The 23,414-nt window shown below is 43.5% G+C and overlaps 1 protein-coding gene across 3 annotated transcripts; it reads right to left on the reverse strand.

The window, feature by feature from the left end:
• Positions 1–3,966: 3,966 nt before the first annotated feature.
• chka (choline kinase alpha) lies at positions 3,967–22,965 on the reverse strand. 3 transcript variants are annotated; one of them, XM_086302139.1, is made up of 13 exons: positions 22,482–22,621; positions 21,188–21,296; positions 20,791–20,851; positions 19,691–19,744; positions 12,798–12,911; positions 11,460–11,593; positions 10,596–10,700; positions 10,330–10,388; positions 10,149–10,236; positions 8,348–8,456; positions 8,166–8,272; positions 7,977–8,058; positions 3,967–7,278 (listed from the first exon to the last, which is right to left on the reverse strand). In XM_086302139.1, exons 2-13 carry the CDS (start codon positions 21,202–21,204, stop codon positions 7,219–7,221), a joined length of 990 nt encoding a protein of 329 aa, XP_086158265.1. In that variant the 5' UTR covers positions 21,205–21,296; positions 22,482–22,621; the 3' UTR covers positions 3,967–7,218. The 3 variants fall into 3 exon arrangements, with proteins under 3 accessions (XP_086158265.1, XP_086158263.1, XP_086158264.1); XM_086302137.1 differs by lacking the exon at positions 20,791–20,851 and having other exon boundaries at positions 22,482–22,965; XM_086302138.1 differs by lacking the exons at positions 19,691–19,744; positions 20,791–20,851 and having other exon boundaries at positions 22,482–22,965.
• Positions 22,966–23,414: the final 449 nt, after the last annotated feature.

The raw sequence follows: 23,414 nt of genomic DNA on the forward strand, positions 1-23,414 counted from the left end.
AGTCTATGTCAGAGCGCCTGTTTCCAGGCCCCGTCTGCGGTCTCCAGTTCCTTGTGCCTTTGGATTTTCTCCCTTTTGGACTTTTCACTTTTGCCCATTGGGACTTTGTTTTGTTTTCTCATTGTTTGTTAAATCTCACCTGTTTTCCATGTCTGCATTTTCACATCTCAAAGTGATATTTGAGTCAATTTCAGGGCTTGTAAAGAAGTTTAATCAGTAATTCAGCTTCTACCAGGTTCTGACTGTGAGCCTCAATTACACATACAGTCGGGGAAGATGGCCCCGCCCCTCCCTGAGCCTGGTTCTGCCGGAGGTTTCGTCCTACTAAAAGTGAGTTTTTCCTTCCCACTGTCACCAAAGTGCTGCTCATAAGGGGTCACATGATTGTTGGATTTTTCTCTGTATGTATTATTGGAGGGTCTACCTTACAGTACAAAGCACCTTGAGACGGCTGTTGTTGTGATTTGGCTGTATGAGTCAAACTGAACTGAACAAACAGCATTAAAACATAAAACACAGATGATTAGAGCTCATAGCCAAAGCCAGTGCAAAGAGAGCCAGAACTCTGCAGGGCCAAAAAACCTGTAGTGATGTAGGTCAACGTTACCTGCTGCTCTGACAGTGGTATTTCCTCCTTTTGCTCGTGCTATCTGTAGATGCTGAACACCAGCTCACACCTCATCGGTCTTAACATAATAAACAGATTTAACACAGGTTGCTAGGCCTGTATGCTAACACAGTTATTTCAGATAAATCACCCTGAAAAGCCCCAGGAATCCTTCATCCAGTAAATCTGGCGCCTCTCTAACTTTGTCTTCCTCAATTTTTTGTTTTTTAGATGTGATTATCCTTGACGGTTGTCTCCTGGTGCACCTCTGCACTGCTTCCACTCTGCCTTCTATTTTCTCACTTTATGTTTTGATTTGATTCTTCTCTGAAAGTGCCATAGCACTTGGCTCTTCTTTTCTATGCTCAAGTGCTTTCATCTAACATTCACACTCAGATGGATGCATTGGAGCAACTTGGGTTGGCCAACCAACCTTCCAGTGTGAAGATGACCTGCTCTGCCTTCTGAGCTACAGCCTCCGCATCCTGCAGCACGTTACAGGAGTTGCAGGAATTTCATACACGTGACAACCCTTCTTCATGGTATTCTTCACTTTCAGGCTTTAGACTATGGTGGCATGTCAGAGCTGCCTGATCCCTCCAGAAGCTGAAGGAAGTATCATAAGAGGAGAGGAGATTAAAAAATGGACGGAGAGGAACCAAAGACAACAAATAAGGGAGGACTTCTTGACCACATGGCGTATGTCGAGGAACTAGCATCCTCCTCATTGAACGCTGGTACAGGCAGGAATAAACATGCTGCTGTTGTTAGACGGCACCATAAATTCTACTAACAGAAAAGACTCTTATTCTGTTAATGCACAGCAGCAGCAGCCTGTTGATTCAAAGGTTTTATTTAGACATCGGCTGCGTTTTCACTCATTTTCAATCCGGTCCTTGTACCTGACCATTTTCACAGGAATGCTGTGTTCGTTAACCCACTTAACACTGACCTGTGAATCATTCAAGCACAAGAAGGCTCCTAACTGAAGAGGTAAAGCTGTGTTGCATCCATAATAGACAACTTAACAAAGAAGCAATTTTCAGTGATTTCTCCGAACACTTTACCAGCAGAAAAAACATCATTTGTCCTCATTCTTATAGTTCAATCTAAAAAAATCTTAAAGATCTACATTTCTGCACATAGAGAGAAGGGTTTCACTTCCTAACTTTAAGTGGTATTACTGGACCATTGACATAAAGCTCATGAAAATGTGTTTACCAAACTATAAAAGTCATAAATGACTTCAAACATAGTTTATTTGAGCACTGAAGCATGATATAATGCAATAAATGTGAAAATTCTTTTTGAAAAGATTTTCAAACTTGGTAAATGAAGTGCTGTCTTTCAAGGTCAAAATTAAAATGATGAGAGCAAAACGGTAGCCAAGAATTTAGTGCGAGTGCCCGCCTTTATTTACTCTACAGGAGTCTTTCAAACTTAGTGAAACGAGTGTGATGCGAGTCAGTGAGTCAGAGAAGCTCACGGCAGCGATAATGAGGCTGATTGTTGCGGCTATGCTGATCTTTTCTGTCAGTAATCGCTGCTGTTTTTGTTGGTGTTAGCTTCTGTTAGACGACATAAGGTAGTGGATACGTTTGTGTACATGAGAACGTAATCAAGCTGAGCGTGAGAAAAGAGAGGCGGACTTTTAGGACACTTGCTGTTGTCAACTCCGGGGAATAAATGATGCATGTTTTCATGTGTTGAGCTCTGCCTTTAGTTCAGGAGATGAGACGACACGAGGAGCAAGAGGATGACATATTTTTAAGATGTTGGTGGCAGTGTCCCTTTCCTGTTTTCATTTCTTTGGGAAAAATGTTAAAAATGTCAAAAATCCCATTGATGCGAGATCGCATCACATTTCACTTCATTTGGAGTATTTTCAGACTGCTGATTTGGTAATACTGATATAAAGAAGAAACGTCTCCATGCTTTGGTGCCATGTTTTCCTGACTTTAGGACCTACCAAGACAGAAGCCAACTTTAAACTGTTTGGTTGAAGTGACTTCAAAAAAAGATACTGGTTTAATTCTTCTGAATTCTCTGCGTTATTATGAGCTTGTGGCTCTGATGCATATTTTTAATCTTAACTAAATTTGTTGTGAGTGAGTCAGCTGTGTATATTTTGCATCAGGGCAAAGAACAGAGCTAACTTCTGGTGATGAATGCTCCAAAGAGAGTGAGCTGACCCCCATAAATGATGCGCACCATAATATGAACCAAACACATGTAAACAGGCTCCCACTTTATTTAATCAACTGTCAGAACTGCAGTGCTGCTTACTAATGGTAAAGAAGCACCACACAGTTGAGTTTCACATTTATGGAGAGGTTTTATTGTCCTAACTTCCAACTGTAGGATCTGCTTTAAGCCGCAAACTCTCAATTCGTTGTTATGGAATTTGATACATTGTAGCTGTGTCATCAAACAGAGCTGCCCTTATTGGCAACATGTTGACACTGGCTAAGGTGATCTTGATTTTGAGCAGTGCGTCCGGCTGTAGCTGGGCTGCTCTGAGCCAAGTATGACTCATCACTGTTCTCAGTGCGACATTACACCGTCTCCCTCGTCTCCCTCGTCTCAGCCTCCATTATCTCAATGAACATTATACATTAATCTGACCCGCCCCTACTGTGCCAAACACTCTGCGACATTCAAGCAGGAAGAACACAAAAGAACGTAAAAGTAAATCAAGCAAAGTCACGTATAAAGTAGTGAATGATCATCATATCTTAAAGACCTCATGCTACATCACTTTAGTTATATAAAAGGATAAAAATAATGTTTCCTGGGATGCAATTGACAATCTTCTAACTGGGAAAACCCACTTTCTACTTTTAATAATTCAAACTTTCCTTTTTGATAAAGCTTAGAGTTCGGGCTGGATCAGGTGACCCTGAGCCCTCCGTTCTACAGGCTCGGGGACTTCCCATAGTGCAACTACTGCATATCATGAACCTTTGTCAGCTCTCTCCTTTGGTTGGTATTTCATCCATGATCTCTCTGCCCCTCTTTTCTCTGTTCATTTTCTTATCTGTTCCCATCGCCCCGCCTCCCCCCTCCTTAAACCTGGCTCTTCCTTCCCACTATCACCAAATGCTTGCTCTTCTGGAGCCACAACATGACTGGACTGGAAAATTAGAACACAGTTAATCTGTTGTGATGTAATGAGGAAACTGAGATACTGTGTTGGTTTCCATTCAATTTGATGAATGATCACTTAACATGCACGACACCAATTTTTGCTATTTTTAACCCAGCATAACAGAGCTTCAGAGGCACCGCGCGTCCTGGCAAGTGCCAATCATATTAACCAAGACTGCGTATCCAAACAACCACCAGAGTCAGCTGTTTTCTCATTTAACTTTTATTTGTGCAAAGCAGTAAATTTACAGCCAAAGTCATTTCTGTGTCGCTGCAGTTCACCTGAAACCTTTAAGTATGCTGTTATCTGTACGTAAACATTCAGTATAGCTGCATAGATAGCAAAGGTTATCGCTACGAGCCACGTGACAGCGTAGGTGGGGCTGCTCTTCACACAAAACAACATCTTTATATAAAAAAGGTGGATTGAATCAACACAAAGTACATTCACAGTAACAACAGTAATGTAAAAGGTTTTCATTAGTTATAGTTAAGTAATGTTTTCTATATAGTTTAGTGAATAGTGCCAAAAAGAAACAGAAACAGGAGTGAAGGTTTTTGTTCCCCTGCAAGGGTTTAATTACAGTTGGATTAGAAGAACCAATTAAAGACTCATTTTAGTTCCTTTGGTCCAAAATGTGCATAAAACCTAAAGTAACGAGTACAGAATGTTAAATACTTGTAAGTTGTGATGTTGGTTTTTTCAATATGGAATGTAAGAACACATAAAACATCACAATACTGAGAGACAGCATGTACAGCAATGAAAGGTCAGGGCAAATTTCAACAAATTAAAGACAACTTCAAGTAAAGACGGAGTACAAGAAATGATCGAGAAAACAGAAAAACAAGTACTGTAACGCTTTGAATTTGAATATTTATCGAGTATAATCCACTGCTCGCAGACCTTAAGTCTCATTGTATCAAAATTTCACTACACCTAAAAAAAAGAAAATATAGTAACTGTACAAAAGTACACCTGCATGTAAAATAAAGTCACAGTTCGTCACCTCCTAAAACTGTCCTCAAAAGTGCCACAGTAGACATTCAAACACCTCTGCATGCTTCTGCTGTCAAATGTTTAGTGTAGAGAAAAGTTCAGCTTCCCCATCAACAGGTTCCCTCCACTGGGAAACGCAGCATTCGCCAGGGTCACATTTTCAGTTTGGCTGCTTCCACAGCGCCTTTGTGGTAGCTGTACGACTTTATTTGTAGCAGCACGATCACATTTTTCAAATCTGGGGTCAAAGTAGGATCTAACAGAAGAATCCTTGGGTCACATTTTGGACTGGCTTTTGGTAAACGCCCACATCCGAACAGAGATTTTACAATCATGGACAATCACACAATTACTGATGCTGCTTATAGTCTAGTTAACAAGGTCATTAAGGACAGCCATCGACCCCAACCACCAAGTCCCTTTCGACCAGTCTAGGGTTAGCTTTTGCTTTGGGCACAACTAATCCTCAGTGATGATCTGAAACCTCGCTTGTGTTTAACTTTAAACTGTTGTCCAAAGTGTTGGGATTCAGGGAAGCGAGAATAATCGTTTTAACTGACATGCATTAAAAACTATTTCCATTTTTTTCCTATTGCTTTTCTCCAAAACAAGAGTGAGGATTCATACCGAGGGCTGGAGTCACCACCACCGCCAATGACACCTCCTTTACATTTTCAGAAACCAGATTTAGATCAGGTCTCATACATTTTAGGATTGAAAGCTATAAACCTGTTAGAAGGATTGTCTTTCTACAAAAAGGTCAAAGTCTACAGCGGGGTGGGCTTTGATTAAACCCAACGCTGATGCCTAAGCCTAGACGGGTGGCCAACGACCTGATGATGTTAAAAGGTTAATAAAGTCGATATACTAAGAGTTGGTAACGAGGTCGAAAACGATGTCAGCAGGAGTCCTTGTGTTACATTAATAGTGTATATTGATTTTTTTTAATGGAAAGCTTTGTTGTCATTGTCAGTCTAGCGGGCACTGCTATGCCCATGGTACCAATTAAAGTATGAAGAGGCACAGAAATAACAGGAAGATCATTTTTCACAATGTCATTTAAAGGCATGAAAAATGATGCCCCACCACTGATTGGTATATAATAGCAAAATACTGCAATGATGCAATTACAACTAATCAGGGTGAGGTAGAACTTAGCTGGTCTCAGGATGTCTGCATGATCTCTTTGTGCCACGTCTCTATATCGAACCTCTATATCACCGCCTAAAAGTAGCACCTCAGAGGGAAGCTTGACATACACAGGACAGTGTTTGTCTGCTGCACTGCTGCATTTCTACCCTCACTCAAGCAGACAGTGGCCATAATGTGCGCTTGGACGTGACTCACATCAGTGACTCAGCTCTTGGAAACAGAGCGCTCTTGGTCTTAACTAAATGCCCCTTCAACAGCAGTCCAGTTACAAGAAGTAATCATGCCAAGTTTGACTTTGCAGCAACCGTCAGCATCATTACTCTGGATTACGGCTACAATGATGAGCCAGCATGGCAGCAGGCACTTGGGCCAAAACACCAGAGACGTCACCAACGAATCCATCACCACAATAAGGAGCCATTGTCATGTGTTCAGTGTGAAGCTTTCTTCAATGCGGCAACAGCATCTGGTTCCCAACAGACGGTTTAGCAGCCAGGCTAAATCAGACAACACGACGTAACGTGTGCAGCTGTCACAGTGAGCCATAATAATAATGACAACATGAAACCACCACACCTTTGTCCCTTAAACAGTTAAGTGAAATCACAGGACTATAAGTAAGTCAGCTACAATGTGTCCTGTTGTAAGGAAGATACCTGACGTTCGATAGCTTTCGTGTCGACTCGTTGAGGCTACCCCAGAAAAATATTCACATGTTTAGACATTCAAAATAACCGTGTTTGCCCTGGCCTGAAGATAATGTCAAACACACACAAAAAAGAAAATGAAACAAACATCAAGTGGGAAGAAAGTGGAACGTGTTAATCCATCAGCCCACCAGTAGCAGACAGAACCAGGCTACTGGGAGCTCTGGCAGAAAAGTTGAGGTTGTGATTCTTTCCCACACAGCAGACACATACTGTACATACACACTGATGCAATGCTAACACTTTTGAGCTAGCCACGCTTTCAGAACGTTCATGTTAGTGATATGGTTCAAACTGGGCCGAAACAAACTTCTGACCAGCGATGAAGGTTAGTGCGAGTCCATGTGTTTCCTCTGTTTTGTTTTGGGGGGTTTTGGCCTTCAGTTACGCCGTGTAAACTTTGAGCTGCAATGATTGTGGGGCATATTCGAAGCACCTACTAGCCACGTGATCAAGGTTTGGCTTTGGTCAACACAACACCAACAGTAGCCAGCAAATACCAGCAAGGCAGGGAGTGTAAGTAAAGCGTAGAAACTTTATCAGCCCGTGGGTCCTTGACGTTTTGGCTGAACGTGCTGTCAGAATACTGAATCGTCTCGCCTCCTTTACACAGCCCAGGTCTTCTTCTGCTGGAAGTAGGCGTCAAACCTGGCCTGTGCGTACTCCTGCAACACAGGTAAGCACAAATGAATATGTGGAAACAAGGGCTTGTTTTAAGTAAAAACAATAAATCCAAATGTAACCCTGCGTGCTCCGGGTTAAGTCACACTAATAGAACATCAGTTCTTTGCACAGTGAATTCTTCCTTCTTCTTGTTTTAGATGTTACATCAGTTTGCTTGGAATTCACATTCGTGACTTTGCACTAATATCCGAATTAAGTGTTGAAAATGTTATTTAAAAGTCACATTGATGAGCTTTAAGTCTGGATCGTTTTAACCAGTACAATCTGTGCACGCTTCGGATTTTCACCAAGCGCAGCTTCCTGTCAGCTGGTGTGACAGCGTCCCGCTGCATGGCAGCCCGATCTGACCCGAGGCTGTCAAAGAAGCTGAGCACAGCCAGGCAGAAGCTCAAACTCCAACCAGAGGTAACGGTAACTTCTGTCACTGTTCGTCCTGAACAAACATATAAATTCCATGCTTCTCTCTTTTAATGACCACTGCGCATCTTTTGTGACAGCAGAGGAGACGACCAGGAATGCCCTGAATTACCTGTTTCGATGTATCTCAGTTTGGTTCAAATTAAATCCTCCTCTTCCCCACTTGACATTTTACCAAAGCTGAAGTTCAGATCTGTGCCCCGAACAACTTTGATATTGAGTAAAGTAAATAAGGACTCAAGGTAAGGAAGCAAAGACTCACCAGATATCCAAATTTGATGGTGGACAGCCGGGCCTGGATGATGGACCACAAGCCCCAAAAGAAGTGAGATGCCAGCGAGAACCTGCATCACAAAGACACAAAGTGTTTTCTACTTCCATTTAGCTTTTCACTGCAGCATCCTTCGACTTACTCTGCGTTAGGCAACGCATCTTTGTACCCTAAGCTCACCTGTTCACCTCCACGTACAGCTCTTCTTTCAGCTTCATTTGGTCCTCTGCGCTCAAGCCGTCGAACCCTCGATCGGACTCGCGCAGGTAGCTCTCAATGAAGTGGAGCTACGAGGAAACATTTCATGGCAGTCAGCAGTCCGTTAGAGAAATCGAATGAGCCCACTAACATATTTTACACACCTGCTGGGCCTTTGGAGGGTAGTTCTGAGCGCTGACTTTAAAGAAAGGAAACTCATCGCAGTTGTAGTCGTACATCCATTCACAGAAGTGGTTACCGATGTCGAATCCCCTGCAGGGTCAGAGAATGGCAAAGAAACAAGAGCACGTTTATGAGCCAGCGCTGTTCCTTGTTTTGGTTTAGTTATAATTAAAAAGATAAGATTCTCCCACAAGCAGTGACTGTAAAGTCGCAGTAATCCCGTGTGTGATTCAGTCTCATTCGTCCCTCAAGTATTCCCGAGTGCCGTTTCCCACACTGTTATCAGGAGCAGGACCTCCCCGTGCGGCGGGGGAGGCAGTGACCTGAGCTCGACCCTTTGCTGTCGCTTCCAGAGAGAAAAAGCAATAACCCACAGCATGTTTTGTTTTGTTGTTCTTCCTGTGCATGTGTTATAGCACACGTGCCTCACAGGGTCACGTGTTCTATGTTATACATGGACAGGACTTAAAGGGGCCAGGCTGAAGGGAGCTGGGAGGAGCAGGGAGTTCTGGGTAACATGCAGTGTTTCCCAGAAATGAGCGACGCATAAAGACAGAGAGGTGCAGAAACACAAGCACATCGTTGTATTCTCGTCTACTTCGGGTCATCGTCGCCTTTCTCTGGCCTTCATCCTGTGTGCCCTCAGCAGCCTGCCAAGTTCTGGTTACATAACAGCTGCAGTTAATATTTCAACAGATTAGGGTGGGCGTGAGTTAGGACGCTCGATATAACGATATATATCAGGTGACGATATAAAAACGTCTATTTGTTTCGTAGTGTGGCAAAATAAACTGTTTTGATGGTCGCTGTAGTGGCTGTATTCATTTATTAAAGTTCTCTCTTTCTCTTATATTTAATATGACCACACTACGGACGGACAAGCGCCGGTAAAACAATGGCGTGGCTCCGCCGTCCGCTTGTTTGTTTTGCATATTAACCTTTCACAATAAAGCTCAAGATCCTGTTGAGACTTTTCAAAATAAACTAAATCCCGTGAAACAGTATGCAGCGTTTACGGCTGAGAAGCAAAAAAGAGGCGTCAGGTGCTAAAAAATAAACCTTAGACACAAACGTTAGAACGCTTTTCCCCGCAGCACGCCGTGTAATAAATACAAAGAAAACGGCGGCTGTTACAACTTGTGTTTAAAAATGTATCGTTTTATGCGTCGGCTAAAAGTCTCGACTCCAGCTGGAAACACTTCAAACAAGTCGAGCTGCCCGAGATTCACAGAATTGACAGAAAATGTTACATTTTTGTGATTTATATCGTTATCGGACGATAGATGTCTTATATCGGGATATGAGATTTTGGTCGTATCGCACAGCATGAGTGTAGGAATATCACTAAAACGCAGCCATAAGCCGACTGTGGCGGTTTTTCTTCTTGTTTACGCTCTGATTCTAGTATCTTTGTTTACCATTATAACCAGATTACAGGTTATAATCTGGTTAGAGCGCACTGAATGTGACACAGGTTGGTAGGAGATGAGTGACGGTGACGCAGCAGCTCAGCACTCGAGTCAGGGTGTGCTCGGCACATCAGTTTCACCAAACCATTAAAAAACTGTAAACATGGAGGTGTTTTTATTTCTAATATTTTTATTTCATTTGAATTTTTATTTTTAATGATGCTGATCCGGTTTATCGATCTGCTTCTTGTTTCTAATGCTAACCTACAATAATAACAGTAATGACATTAATAAAGACAGCAATGGACTGATGCAGAAACAGCTGGTGAGGGTTCCCAGGTCAGATGTTACTGCAGGTGTCCTGCTCGTGTACCTGTAGTTGTAGCTGCTGTATTCAAAGTCAATGAGCATCAGCTTCTGTTTGTCTGAGCTCTGGCGGCCTTTCAGCAGCAGGATGTTTCCTGAAAGGAGCAAACACACACAAGTTAGCACTGCTACAACAGAGGAAAAGAAATGGATGGTATGAAGGGCGACCTCGCGTCTTCAGGTTTTACCTTCCTGACAGTCGTTGTGGCAGAAGACCACGGGAGAATGAGTGGACTCGAGCAGAGACCTGCACAAACACAAAGGCGGTCACTTCATTATAAAGTCATGGATGTTTAGAGACTCTCAGCTGTGCTTCCTTTGCCCTCTGCGCCTGTGTAGCCGAGATTTTCACGCATGTTTCCTGTGGTAAACCAGCAAGTCTTGCGTAACAGTCAGGAAACACGCATGTGTCATGTGTGCAGTGTTTTACAGCTGCATGTCTGCAGCAACATACCTGAGCATTTCCATCTCCTGTGGGAGGTTATAGCTGAGCAGGCGGTTGAAGCGACGCAGGTGCGCCTCTCTGGTGAAGCTCAGCCTCATCACTTGGCTCAGGTACCTGATCAAAGTGTTACATCCACACACATTAATGAAAAGAGGAAAAAGTCATAGTAGAGACGTTGGAAATGGAACACACTTGTGTTGAAGTTACATTTAGTCAATGATAGCTTAGTTTTAAAAATGATAAACAATAGTTTTTAAAAATAATGAAAACCTTTTCTCCAATTTTTAAGCTGGTCTAAAAATGTCTTTGTGTTTTTGCTATTTGCTCACGTTGGCTGCTATTTCAATTTGAGCAGACAAATATGTAGATGCATGTAAGGCCCACAGTTCAGTGAACTTCAAATATATTCTAACCACATCTGCTCTATGGGTGTAATTTTCTCTTTACAGGAAACCAAAAGAATGGCCAGATAATCTCATCACATCTGGCAGCTTCCATGTGTTTCCCAGGACAACAGTTCCCAGGTTTTCCCGTCAATCTTTTATGGCGGGAAAATCAGTCAAAGAGCCGAACGGCCGGACTCAGCAGGCGATCAGCCAGACATTTAGGCATGTATGAGGAATACTGATGGAAAAAGACAGCGGCCTTTATCAGCACACGCCAACAAACATTGTGCAATGTAAACCTCGTAAACACTTGACGCATGAGGTTGAAGGTATTTCAAGGGGAAGTGCACGGCGATAGGCGGACGGCCACCTGCAGAAGCCGATAAGTAATCAGTGCTGTGACACGCTATCTGGGAGAACTTGAACTGAGGAAACTTTTCATGTGCTCACTGCCTGACGCGGTGACGTACGGGCTCGGGTGACTCACTTGTCCATGGTTCCAAACAGCCACTTTGGTTGCTTGTTGAAGGGCATCCTCATCCCGTGAAACCTGGCCATCTTCTGCGCAACCTCGGCCGAGATGCTGGAGTCGCTCAGCTCACAGGTGTCCAGTTTACGGCTCTGTCAGCAGGACATCATAAAACTGCATGAAACCATGACTCTGGCTCTAACTGCATAAATCACAGGTTTGGTCAGGGTTTCTTTGACATCCAAACTAAAATCTTATCTTGCAGAGCCCCGGTGTGTGAGAGGCGTTGGGGGTTTTTCAGACATCTGAAAACAATCTGGTCACTGCATCCAAACGTCAAACAATTTTTAAGGTCAAATTCTGTTCTGTAAGTAATTTAAGCCTCTAAATTCGTCACTGAGCAACTTTTTAAAAATATCCAGCTTTGTTGTCACACCTGATATTCCTGTTTGAAAAGTTTTGCGACTTATCACAAACTGCGTTGAGCAATTTTGAAAAGCCCCGGACCTCAAACTGTACACGAGCTGGAGGGTTGTGTTTCCACTTGTTTTTATCCTGACACACACACACACAGTTGGGTATTCATATCATGTGTGGACATAATGCTTTTCCCAGCCTCTTACCCTAAATATAACCTAATTGTAATCCTGTAACTAAAACCACATTTTGTGTCTCAAAATGCCGTCAGACTTGTGGGGACTGGTCCCCACAGAGATTTGAATACAAACACACACACTCTAACATTTCTTTCCTCTCAGTCCTAATCTTGAAAAATAAAGTTGTGAGTATTGGCAGCAGTATTGGACTTCTTTGAGTGCTCCTAAACTGCTAAAAAAAATCAAATAAACCACAAAGAGAAAATATTTTCTCTAAAACAGATTTTTGTAAATGAAACAAAACTTTGAAACCAGGTGAAATGTATTTGGAGTTTGTTCCCAACTTCATTAAACTAATCTTTATAAACTTTAGCAAAAATGAAAATAAAATGCACATTGTTTTGTAAAAAGACAGGATGTACGTCAAAATAAACTATTTCCAACAGGATACTGAGAACATCAGTACTTTGGGATAAAGTTCAACAGACAGCAGGAGTGCAGCTTTGAGAAGCCTTGGACAAAAACAAGGAAAGAAATACATTTCCAATTGTGTTTATTTATAAGTGACATCACTTCCTGCTGTTGCAGCTGGTGTCCATGAAAAGGTGATTTCGTGCTGACAACGTGATAATGCCTATTCATCCCGTAACAGCTGATCAGATCGATAAAGCACCTGCGTCTGGATCATAATGTTTGCTTCTAACTTGATTTCTGTAGAAGGAAACGTGATGCGTAAGTGCAGCTCCGCACGGGGACTTACGGGGATGTACTGCTCCAGGCGGCCCTGAGGGAAAATACCGTAGAGTTTGGGTCCGAGCTCTCGCTCAGCCAAGATGGCGAACATCACGCTCTCCAGCACCATGGCCTCGGCGCCCTGAAGATACACAACAGCAACACCGTCAACGTTTCAGGCAACACGGTGTCAGAGTTCACAGCACCTCCACCGTTAGCTCCCATCACAGCCGCAGAATAGCAAATGAGACAAAGAGCTCTTTCTGGTCACGCAGGCTGAAAACGTTAAGATTAGAGTGGATGAATCCTCTCCTCGGCCACTTTCAGACACAGGCAGACTGCCTTTGAAAAGGAAAAGTCTTCTTTTCAGGGTTTCTGGTAGGCAGCCTGCCAAAGCTGCTTTACATGAAAAGGTCTGACGTGTGAAAATGGCACAACTTCAGCAGAGTGAAGTGCACGTCTGAAAGGGGCTTAGGAGGCAATCAGGTGGTGGAGGACAAGGATGGATGATTCTGAATGAGGAGAAATGTTGTGGTTAGGGTTAGTAGGGTTTGCCTGTCAAAGCGGTGAGGAGAAACACAAGAGGTAGACGAAAATCTCCAGCAAGACTTGGCTTTGCAGTTGAAGCTGCTGGAGCAGAGGAGACAGACGGCCTTGTGTTTTCTCGTTTAATCTTAGAGACGCACAACGCTCCCACGGCAACACGTGCAGCCCGGAGACCAACGGGGGGGGTCTCATGCCAGCACAGTCACGTGTCCTCAAAGACAAAACTGTGTGCCGACTCGATTCTGCTGGAAACCAGGCTTCTCACCAAATATGCACCAGGTTTGGAGTTAAGTCTACAGTCGGGTTTCTTACTTTTACTGGAGTTTAGTTTAGGGAAAGTCATGAACAGACCATCCATGCTATTAAATCCTGTCAGGAACCAAAGACCACAGCTATCATTGATTTGTGTTTACTTCTAAGATTAGGCTTAAAACTTTCCTTTTTTAGAAAGCATATGGTTACAGCTGCATAAGCACTCTATACATTGACTATTTCTTCTTCAGTCCCCTTTTTCATCCACCATGTGTTTATACACATCTCTGAATTTAATCATTACTTATTATCACTCTGTCTCTCCTCCACAGCGCGTCTTTGTCCCATCGTCCTCGCCTCACCCCCCAGCCGGTGGCCCCGCCCCTCCCTGACCTGGTTCTGTCGGAGGTTTTTTTGTTGTTATTTGGCACTATATGAATAAGACTGAACTGAATTTTCTTGTATTGCTATATCAGCTTCAAACTGTTTGAAAAGTCTGGAACATGCAGCGTTCATCAGCTCAGTGATTTCTGAAAAACTATTAACTTTTTCAATTTTCTTTAGTGTCTTAACTTTGAAAATGTAAAGTGTAAATTGCTAAAGTGCCCATTTGATTTGAATAACCTCCACGTTGTGCTGCAGTTCAAGCCTTGAAATAAAAATCAGTGATATATTGCCATCCTCATACTGTTGAGTGAATAACCTTGAGATAAACTGCAGCAGAGACAGAGGTTTGGATCCAAACGTGCGCCTGCTTCTTTGGATAACAGCCATGGGAATGTTTCATAATGAGTGCCCGACAGGAAGCCGACTCAAAGAAAACAATGCTGCCCACTCTGTGGCCTCCTAAACATTATGAATTATTATGAACCACGTCCGTCTCAAAGCAGAACAGGACTGATCTGCCAACAAGGAAGCACAACATTGGACTCCAGGTAAAATCTCTTTAGGGAATATGGGAATCTCTGCTGTGACAAAGCTGCATGCTGCCTACACATCCAGTAACCAGTCTCTGTTTACCACGTAACTTGGTAAAGCTATACACACGGATGAGATTCTCTCGGTTCTCATGTGTTACATGGACAAGGTGAGGATGAGAAGCATCATAGGAAGTAGATTATAGTAGCGCTATACGAATAAGTCTGATTTAAACTAAACTGAACTGAGTTTTTGGAAAATTTGACGTCAGCAGAAATTTAGCAGATGCACGTTTGGTAAAACGTCGCCTTGCTCTCGAGTTATCACGTTTACAGCTGCCTGGTGGGATGACGACAATATTCCATCTGCCTTTTACGGCAGCTATGTGGCTCTTTTCCTGTTTTCTATCATATCTGCTGAAGAAAAAAGCAGAACAAACAATGCAGCACTAACAAAACACCAGTGAATTGGGCAGTACTTCAAACCTCTCCCTGGTTAGGAGTGTTGCCCGGCTGGTGTAAAATTTGAATGTTCTCTTTCGTCACACGGTTCAAAAACATACGTGGGCGTTGGCTTTTGGTAAGCTGGCAGAGCCTGTGGTTGTGCATGTGAGCGTCACTGGTTGTCAGTCAGGTGGAGCGTCCTCTGATCCTGTGATGGTGTCTCGAGGCACTCAAACTGGTTTGTGAACCATTTCCACATCAATGATTGTTCTCTGAGCACTTTGTTGCTAACATCCACAGTTACCACCAATAACAGTGGCAACCTATTTACAGTAACTGTCAGCACTGCATGAGTTCTGGGATTATTAGCAGCTTAATAGTTTATTGACCTGGTTAAGGGAACGTCTGAACTTCGCATAAATACATTTAAAGCAAACTGTTATTTCCTTTTTTCACGGTTATTTCAGTCGATTATTAATAGCATAGATATCCTTCTGCCTACATCCAGATACTTCTGTCTACGTACTGTTATGCAGTACGCTGTGTAATTATGTAGTGCATGAATTTTGACGGGGCTGTGGTTTTCTAAACTGCAAACAGCAAGCTGCTGATTTACTGCGGTTGATTGTTGTGCAAGACGCAGCATGTTCTGAATGTTTAAAACCACAACGTCACACAAACAGTAACACTCAGTGCTTCCTGCAGTGAAGACGACAGCATTGCACCAATAAGTGCGACCGTGCGTGATGCCAGTGCCTGAAAATATCTGCCGTTAGCTTGTTAGCTAGCGCTGGCAGTGCTGACTCCTCTCATCCCACCATTAAACCAAAATGTGAGGCGGTTTAGAGGATGCCTGACTTTTTGACCCATATGGGTGCATCATACAGGTACCCGTGGTGCTCTTCGTGCAGCCATACTTGCTAGTATGAACACAATGGACGTACAGAGCGATGGAAGTGAACACGTTAGCTCCCTCTCCCGACCGCAGAGCAGCTCGTTCACGTTTATTCCTGATCGCAGGCATTTTCAAATCTCCGACATGAATTATCCACATTATCATGATCACACAAATGCTGGCAGATAACGAGGCCTCAAAGCGATCACACTGTGCTGAAAAAAAAATAATAATAATAATAATAAAGTGAAAGCATACGAGTGACCCAAATGTCAGTTAAGTGAAGTCCATTTCTGTTTGATGGGCTCTTTAGAGGCTGCTGCATCAGCCCACACGGTGAGCGTGGTCGGTATCGACGGTCTCGCAGCCTGCAGTCCTCCCTCGACCTCACTTTCACTTCCTCTGACCTATTCCAAATGCCAGTGTCTGTTTTACATGCATGTTTGACTTGCTTTCTCTCCCACAGGTTTGTTAATTATCAACCAGCGTTAGCCGTAACCCCGGCTGGCGGCTCGGACGCAGAAGAATCGAAACATTCCTGATGAAAAACTCCTGCAGTTTTCTGTCGCCTGACACGGCATCGTCTGTGCTGCTATCCGAGGAACATTCGGTCTAACGTGCACTCTGTTCCTGGTGAATATTTGATTATGACTGAATCCAAGTTGTTATGCCAGTCATGTGCCGGCGCTGCGTCTCTGCTCAGAGGTATTTCGCGGGCTGGCCTTGGAGCAGGTGCACTGTGAGCTTCAGACAGCTGCTGCTCTAACCTCAATACTTATCCACTCTGCTATGAGTGTAAGACGATGGATTAATGAAGGTGATAAAAGGACATCAAAAGGAAGCACATTATCTAAGAGAATAGATCAAACTGAACTCCCTTTGAATAACTTAGGTGTTCCTCCTCCGAGTACTAAGTGATGATCACAACGCTAACCCTGACCTTGACATATTCAACTAATCTGCCAACGGCTTGGTAACAAAAATAATCTTTCTGCCTGACACAGATTTAAAAAATTCACATTTTTACCCAAAATATCTGTTTTGGTCTTCTCCAAAATATAAGATAAGGACCGAGGTTACCGTTACCACCTGTGACAACTTAAGATCTCAGAGAAATACAGGAGGAAAGGGGCGGCACAAGCCTTCATCGCTAAAAATGGCCAACGCTTTTATATCAAGCTACATCTTGAAACCAGCACAGGGTTTGTAGCCTAACTGTGTCACTGTGTCGTCTTCACCTGGATGTAAACTGTCCGACATGAGAGCTGCAGCTCTGCTGTGACGACTGAAACATCCAAGGAATTAATCCGCATCATCCTTTCTAATCCAAATGGGATTTACGTTGAACACTGCATTGTTAGGCTAGGCGAGGTTATCTGAAGACACTCGCAGTCCAGCGTTAGCCTCACGGCGAGCTGAAGATTAGAGAAGTGGAGTCGAGGGGGAGGAGCTGCCATCTTTATGGAAAGATACTTGAGTGGAAACAATGGCTAACTTGCTGATGACCTAATCTCAGTCCCATGACAGAGAGTCATGATTCAGCTTTGTAAGGTCAAAGGGGGTCACATGATGCCGCGTGGGTACAGAACTTTCTGAGTCAGTGGGTTTAAGGCTCGGTACACTGCCTGCAGTGATACCCTGAACACATCTGTGCTGGTTATCTATCACTAAAATTAGTCTTTTTATGAGGCTTGCGTAACGCGCAAACTTCCTTCACTTGTGCATTTCAGCATTTTATCTTCCTGTCTGCACATTAAGAACATGCAGCCTGTCAGCACTCAGCTCGTAATTACCCTGAACATGCTTTTAGCAGGTTTACAACACACGTATTGTAAAATGTACAGCAGCAGGATGCAAATAAACAGATCCAACGAATCAGATCCGCTGTTGACTATAGAATGAGATGGAAATAGTGAAATAATACCAGTTTACCTCAGACGCACAGCTACTCACATGTAGTCCCAACTCTGCCAACAAGAGCTCAACTGACCCTGAAATATGGACGAAATCCTGAGCTTCACCTCCTCAACTGAACCATGAAACCCTCCCCGCTCATGCCTTCTCCTGAGAATTGGACCAACCCAGAATCTCCATGTCTTCCTTTTCTTGTGAGGAAACATCAGCACCCGCTCATCGTCGCTTCATGTCGACTTAATTTGTTTTAGGACAAGGTGTGCGTATGTGTTACATCACAGGTTGGCATCCAAAAAGTTTAGAGGACTGCGAGAGAAGGTAACACAAGAACTACATCCTTCAAAGCAATCATCAAAGCAGCACCTCTTTAAGCCATTGTGACCTTTGTGTGTGGGGCTGCAGTGATTGTAGGCAGTGTACTCCATAAACCCTCAGACTGTATGAACTATTACACATTACATTTATGATTCATTTGGGGTCAATAACGATAGCCTGCATCACTGCTGGCCAGCTGACGCCACATAAGCCAACAAAGACATTCAGAACAGTTTATTGTAACATTGTAACATCTAAAGACTTTTTTGAACGAACCTTTATCACCTTAACAAGTACGTCTGCAGTCGTAGATGTAACTCTAGCTACTTAAATACTGCATCATCTCCTTTTTGTGTTTTGCATGTTGTGACCACAGTGTTAAGGTGCAGTATCACCAACTATGAGGTTAGTGTCAATCAGACATTTTTCATATGTGTACCACTAACATGACATCAGTACTTTAGTTTTTTAATTTCTCGCTAAATTAAAATTGAAATAAAACTTTTTTGTTGTCTGTTTTGCTTTTTAACCTTTGACCTAGTTTTCTGTTTTCCTGTTTTGAAGATATACACGATCGACCTGGGCGGCTGTGGTGGCTGTGGTGGTAGAGCAGAAAGGCCAAAGTATCCTTAGGAAAGTTACTGAACTCTGATTTGCTTTAAATGCGTTCACCAAAGAGTGCACTTTGAGTTCTCGAGTTGAAAACTGCTGTAAACGAACCAGAACATTTACCTTTGCTGGAGAATAGTGGAACTAAATGACACTAAATGACCTTTGTGGTGCACAGAGGCAGCAAATTCAGCTGCAATGTCATAAAACAACAATTATTTTTAAAAATGCACAAATCATGTTAATTACATTTGTATCATTAATATGTCAGTTTAATGTGATATCAAAGAGTCAACAGAAGTACATTGCAAAACTCCAAACGGTGGTAACATTACACATTTAATAAAGGCGTGTTCACACCGACTGCAGAGAAAAAGTCCCTGCAAATATGCGACTGTGAAAGTCTTCTGGAAGCAAATACACATCCACGAGGGCTGTTTAAACTGCAGGTCATGCGGAAGAGCGTGTAAACACAGGGAATAATGTCACGTCTGCCACCGGGTAACCAGCGAGGGCGAGATTTATGCTGAAAGGGCCTAGTTTCAGAAACTGGAAGGTGTTACCGTTCAAATCAAGCCTCGAGATGCATTTTGACCAAATGAGTGAAAATGTGGACCTAACCTGTGAACCTCTGGTTGTCGGGGACGTTGAGGATGCTAAGACGTTAATGACCAGCTACAGTTTATATCTCCTGGGTGTCTGTGCTTTGATGTTAAAAGACAAAATCAGAAATTGAACGGAAGAAAAAAGTAACACTTTAGATTTTCAGTCATGCAGTGTCGGGTGAGCCAGGTATTAAATTAACTGGTATTCGGCCGTTCCTGTGAATTCCCCCAAAGCCCCGCCAACGCACGTGCTCAGAGAAACCTGGCGGATCCTCTTCAGGCTCAGCGTGAGTTAGAGAGGAATTTAGGGGAGGAGAACAAATCTTCTGAGAAACAGTGAGACGGGGGAGGGGGCATACACATGTGAGTCGAGTGTTGCTGTGGACGTACACTCTGAGTAGAGAAACTGTCGTCTGTTACTTACTTGGAAGTGATTTTCTTTGTTTGACTCTCGAGAATCCCCTTTATTACAGGACATCTATCAACAAGAGAAAAAGGGAAGAACTATCCATGAATACATGCCGCCAAGCCGCCCGTCAACATCAAAGCTGTGCCCGCGGTGCAGACAGTACAGTATGAGCTCAAACACACACCGAGTCTTTTGGATGCGACAGTGCAGAAGACTGTTCAGGCAGCGGCCCTCAGACTGAAGGCAGGAGCAGAGCAGAGGCAGATGGATATGAAACCTGCACTTTTACTGAGAGCTGCAGGTTTCTGCTCATCAGCATCACATAACTTTATTGCTCAGAAACAGTCTCCAGTGCAGTTACGCTCGGTTTAATCATTAGTAGCTGTGCACTCAGACAAAGGCATTCGTCCCCTAATCATATTAGCTTTTTGATTAGACATCATTAATTCCTCCTGCGGCACGGCGGAGACGACCGCAGTTACCTCGGTTAAAGGACTCTGTGATGCGGTGCTCTCGTACATCCCCGGCAATAAAAGCTAACTGCTTACGTGCTCATTAGCAAGTACACAGAGCAGAGTTAATACTTAATGCAGGTCTCCTGCTAATGCACTCTCAGCTGCAAATGCCAAATTTAGTGGCTGAATCTCAGTTGTGACTCTGTTGTGTTCTGATCGCCAGCAGGAGATTAGAATATGCTGTGCAAACATCTCGCTGGCCTTGAACTCTTACCGCTCGCTGTTTGCAAGCAAAACCACTCCGATGTGGCGAGCGCCAGCAGCTAAGCGCTATCGTAAGAGTGGATCTGCTGATGAGTCTGACATCATGAACTCTGGACTCAGCGGCCACGTCATGCAAAGAGATTATTTTTTCCAAAAGAAGCACCTGATGGGCAGCAGAAATCTGATCTATCTGATCTGAGCCATCATCAGGTCTGCCGTTTGTCCGCTAGCTTGAAACTGAAGCTGACTTCTTAATGATTAAGAATCACAAGACAGGGATTTAGAGCAGGAAAAGGACAGCCAGGAGGACTTTGTTCTCCTTCCTAGCGGCTGAGCTACATGAGTGTGTGTTACATCTTTGTATTAGGCTGAGACTTCATAGATCTCATACTGTACCGTGTTTTTGGGTGGGTTCACCTGGGAACAAGAGTGCCCAAGGCACGCTCCTTTGGGAAGCCTACGGCAAAGAACACATGCATGTACAGCCATGGGGGTACATCACCATGTACAACAATGGCTAACACGCACACAAACACACATACATGAAGGCATAACTGCATGCATACACTAATATAAGCATGTGACACACATTCACACATAACGGCACTTTCACTCGTCTATTTTGTTGTTTATCTCTAACACTTTTACATGTCTGCTCTTATTTGTGAGTGTGAGTAAAAAGCAGTAACTGCAGACTAAAAACTACCGAGGGGGAACTACTTCCTTACGTCCTCGTGGCGACTCTGGGTTACTTTTTGCACAGTAAAACACTGACATGTGATGTGGCTCCCACCTGCAGGATGGCCCCATAGAGGCGCAGCAGGACGTTCCTCGGCTCGTCCCCAACACAGTTCAGGCTGTCGGGGAGGCTGCACAGAAAGAGCTTGTTGCTCAGACCACCCCTGGAACACAGACAGACAGCGAATATGATATTGATATTTGCGTGTGTGTGATTAAATGATGGATTCACCAGTGTATAGAAGAAAAACCCCAAAACTAGCAGCTCTGTAGTGGTTTCACATGTGCCTAACAATAAAAAGATCCCAGGAGGACACACTGCTCTCTTTTCCACAGAAGTTTTCCTCTTGAATAAGGGAGTGGCTTAAAATAGCATTTAGGAGCCAATACTGTTATCGGGCTGATACTGATATCAGCACAGCGACTGTAAACGCAAGAAGAGAATTTAAAAAATGACAAGAAATAATGTCATCAGCTGTCATCCAAGTTCTTGTGTTAAACACAGATACAGCTACCAGCCATCATTTTAAGAGGTCATGACCTGAGGTTTCATTGTTCTGGCAGCACTACATCAATCAATCCTAATCTACACTCAAAGGTTCGTTTATTTAAAAAGTTTATCATTGAGGAAAATGTGCTTTGTGTAGGGTGAACGTTTACCAATCAAGTAAAGTAGACCAGATCCTATTAAATCTAACATTTTACACTTCATGTAACAAAACTACAGTTTTTCATGTAATTAAATTATTTAAAGTCAGCATTTCTGGAGTTTTTTTAGAGTGAGCACGATCTCTTTTAACACTGCTTCTCTAACCACGGTGCTCCACAAGGCTCAGTCCTGGGCCCATTAATGTTTCCTCTTTAATGTTTTCATTATATTTCTCATCACTGTTAAAAGTGCTTGCTTACAAAACTTCTACCAAAGAAAAGTGCTGCTTAAAAAAAGGCAGACTTTTTTAAGTTTAAACATTTGTACACTTTTAATTAAAAACTATCTGCAATAAAAATAATCACAACACTGATGCCAGAGAGGTTTAACAGTAATGACTGAAATGAGTTAAAGTCTTTGGGACAGTTTTTTTCTTTTCTGAGTGTAGACCCTTTAGATTTTTTTTTCTTTTGAGTGGGAGGTAGGCTCCCACTTGCTATCAACTACATCAGCCGTCGGGCTAAGAATACAGACTGCACTATAGCAGCAGATTCTGACACAGGAACATGAAATGAGCTCTGCTGTTTCGACCACTCTGGGTCACATGGCTCTTGTGAGATGATCTCATCAGACGGTTTACAGAAAAACACATCGGATGGTGAAAATAAACAGAAATAACGGTTCCGATGATCATCCGCACCTGATGATGGTGATCTGGAACAGGTCCTCGGCCAGGCTCTTCCAGGCTCCGTGCAGGAACTCCCTGCACCACAGATAAGCCCTCCTCCGGGTGTCTGGGTCGGGCTGGTCGGAGCGGACCAGCTCGTCACAGTCCTCCTGGGTGTCTGGCTGGACCTGCAGGGCGTTCTCGGTCACCAGCAGGCCCAGCGACATGGAGGGGGAAGAAGAAACCCCGTTGATGAATTTGGTTTTCATTTTGTCGACAGTAAGACAGGAAGTAGGCGAACGCGGGCCCCCTCCGGTGCGTGTGTCGCAGAAGGATATATTTCAGTTGTTTCTCTCGGTGTGGAGCCCGCAGTGCGGCAGGTTTCTGCTCTTTAACTCTTTTTTAACAATAATAATAACAGTGACGATGAAAATAATCGTACGAGCTTCGCAAATGATGGAGACAAGCTAGATGCGTCCGTCCGCGCGCAGGGAATGAATCGCACTGAGAGACGCGCGCGCAGCATCTCGGAGTGGCGTACAAGGAGGGGAGGGAGGGGTCACATGACACGCCCGCGACCCTTCTCGTCTCTGGTTGGATGGCTGTGACACAGCCCCGCAGGACCAAAACAAACCCTGACGGTGCGTGCAGGGAGTGTCGGACAGAGAGAGCAATCCTGAAGTCCGGGAAAACAAGACCCGCAGCCTCAAACATAAGGCCCGGGGGCCAGAAAGACGCCAAACTGGTGATAGGCTACCAGAACCTTTTTGGCAACTTTTTTTTTTGCAGTTTTTTTGAAATTTTGAACTTCTTGTTCTTTTACTAAGACATCTCAGGTTTTAAATGTGTGGTTAAACTTCGTTACACTGACACAAAAGGAGAGTTTCACTGGTGACAGTAAATGAAACTGAATTGGTCTGGCTGTAGTTGTGTTTGACATTCCTGTATTATACTGAAGTTTAAAGA

Source organism: Aulonocara sp. 'chitande type north' Nkhata Bay, linkage group LG7 (genome assembly GCF_057382095.1).
Source record: "Aulonocara sp. 'chitande type north' Nkhata Bay isolate Kocher_YH1m ecotype deep benthic linkage group LG7, A_spYH_male_GT1.1, whole genome shotgun sequence".
In the NCBI taxonomy this organism is placed as follows: domain Eukaryota; kingdom Metazoa; phylum Chordata; class Actinopteri; order Cichliformes; family Cichlidae; genus Aulonocara; species Aulonocara sp. 'chitande type north' Nkhata Bay.

Coding starts and splice junctions, on each gene's coding strand:
- chka (XM_086302137.1), bottom strand. CDS start 22,717: ATGAAAACCAAATTCATCAACGGGGTTTCTTCTTCCCCCTCCATGTCG. Junction 12,912..19,690: donor ACAAAGAAAATCACTTCCAA/GTAAGTAACAGA, acceptor GTGTATCTTCAG/GGCGCCGAGGCCATGGTGCT. Junction 8,457..10,148: donor TACAGCAGCTACAACTACAG/GTACACGAGCAG, acceptor CTGACCCTGCAG/GGGATTCGACATCGGTAACC.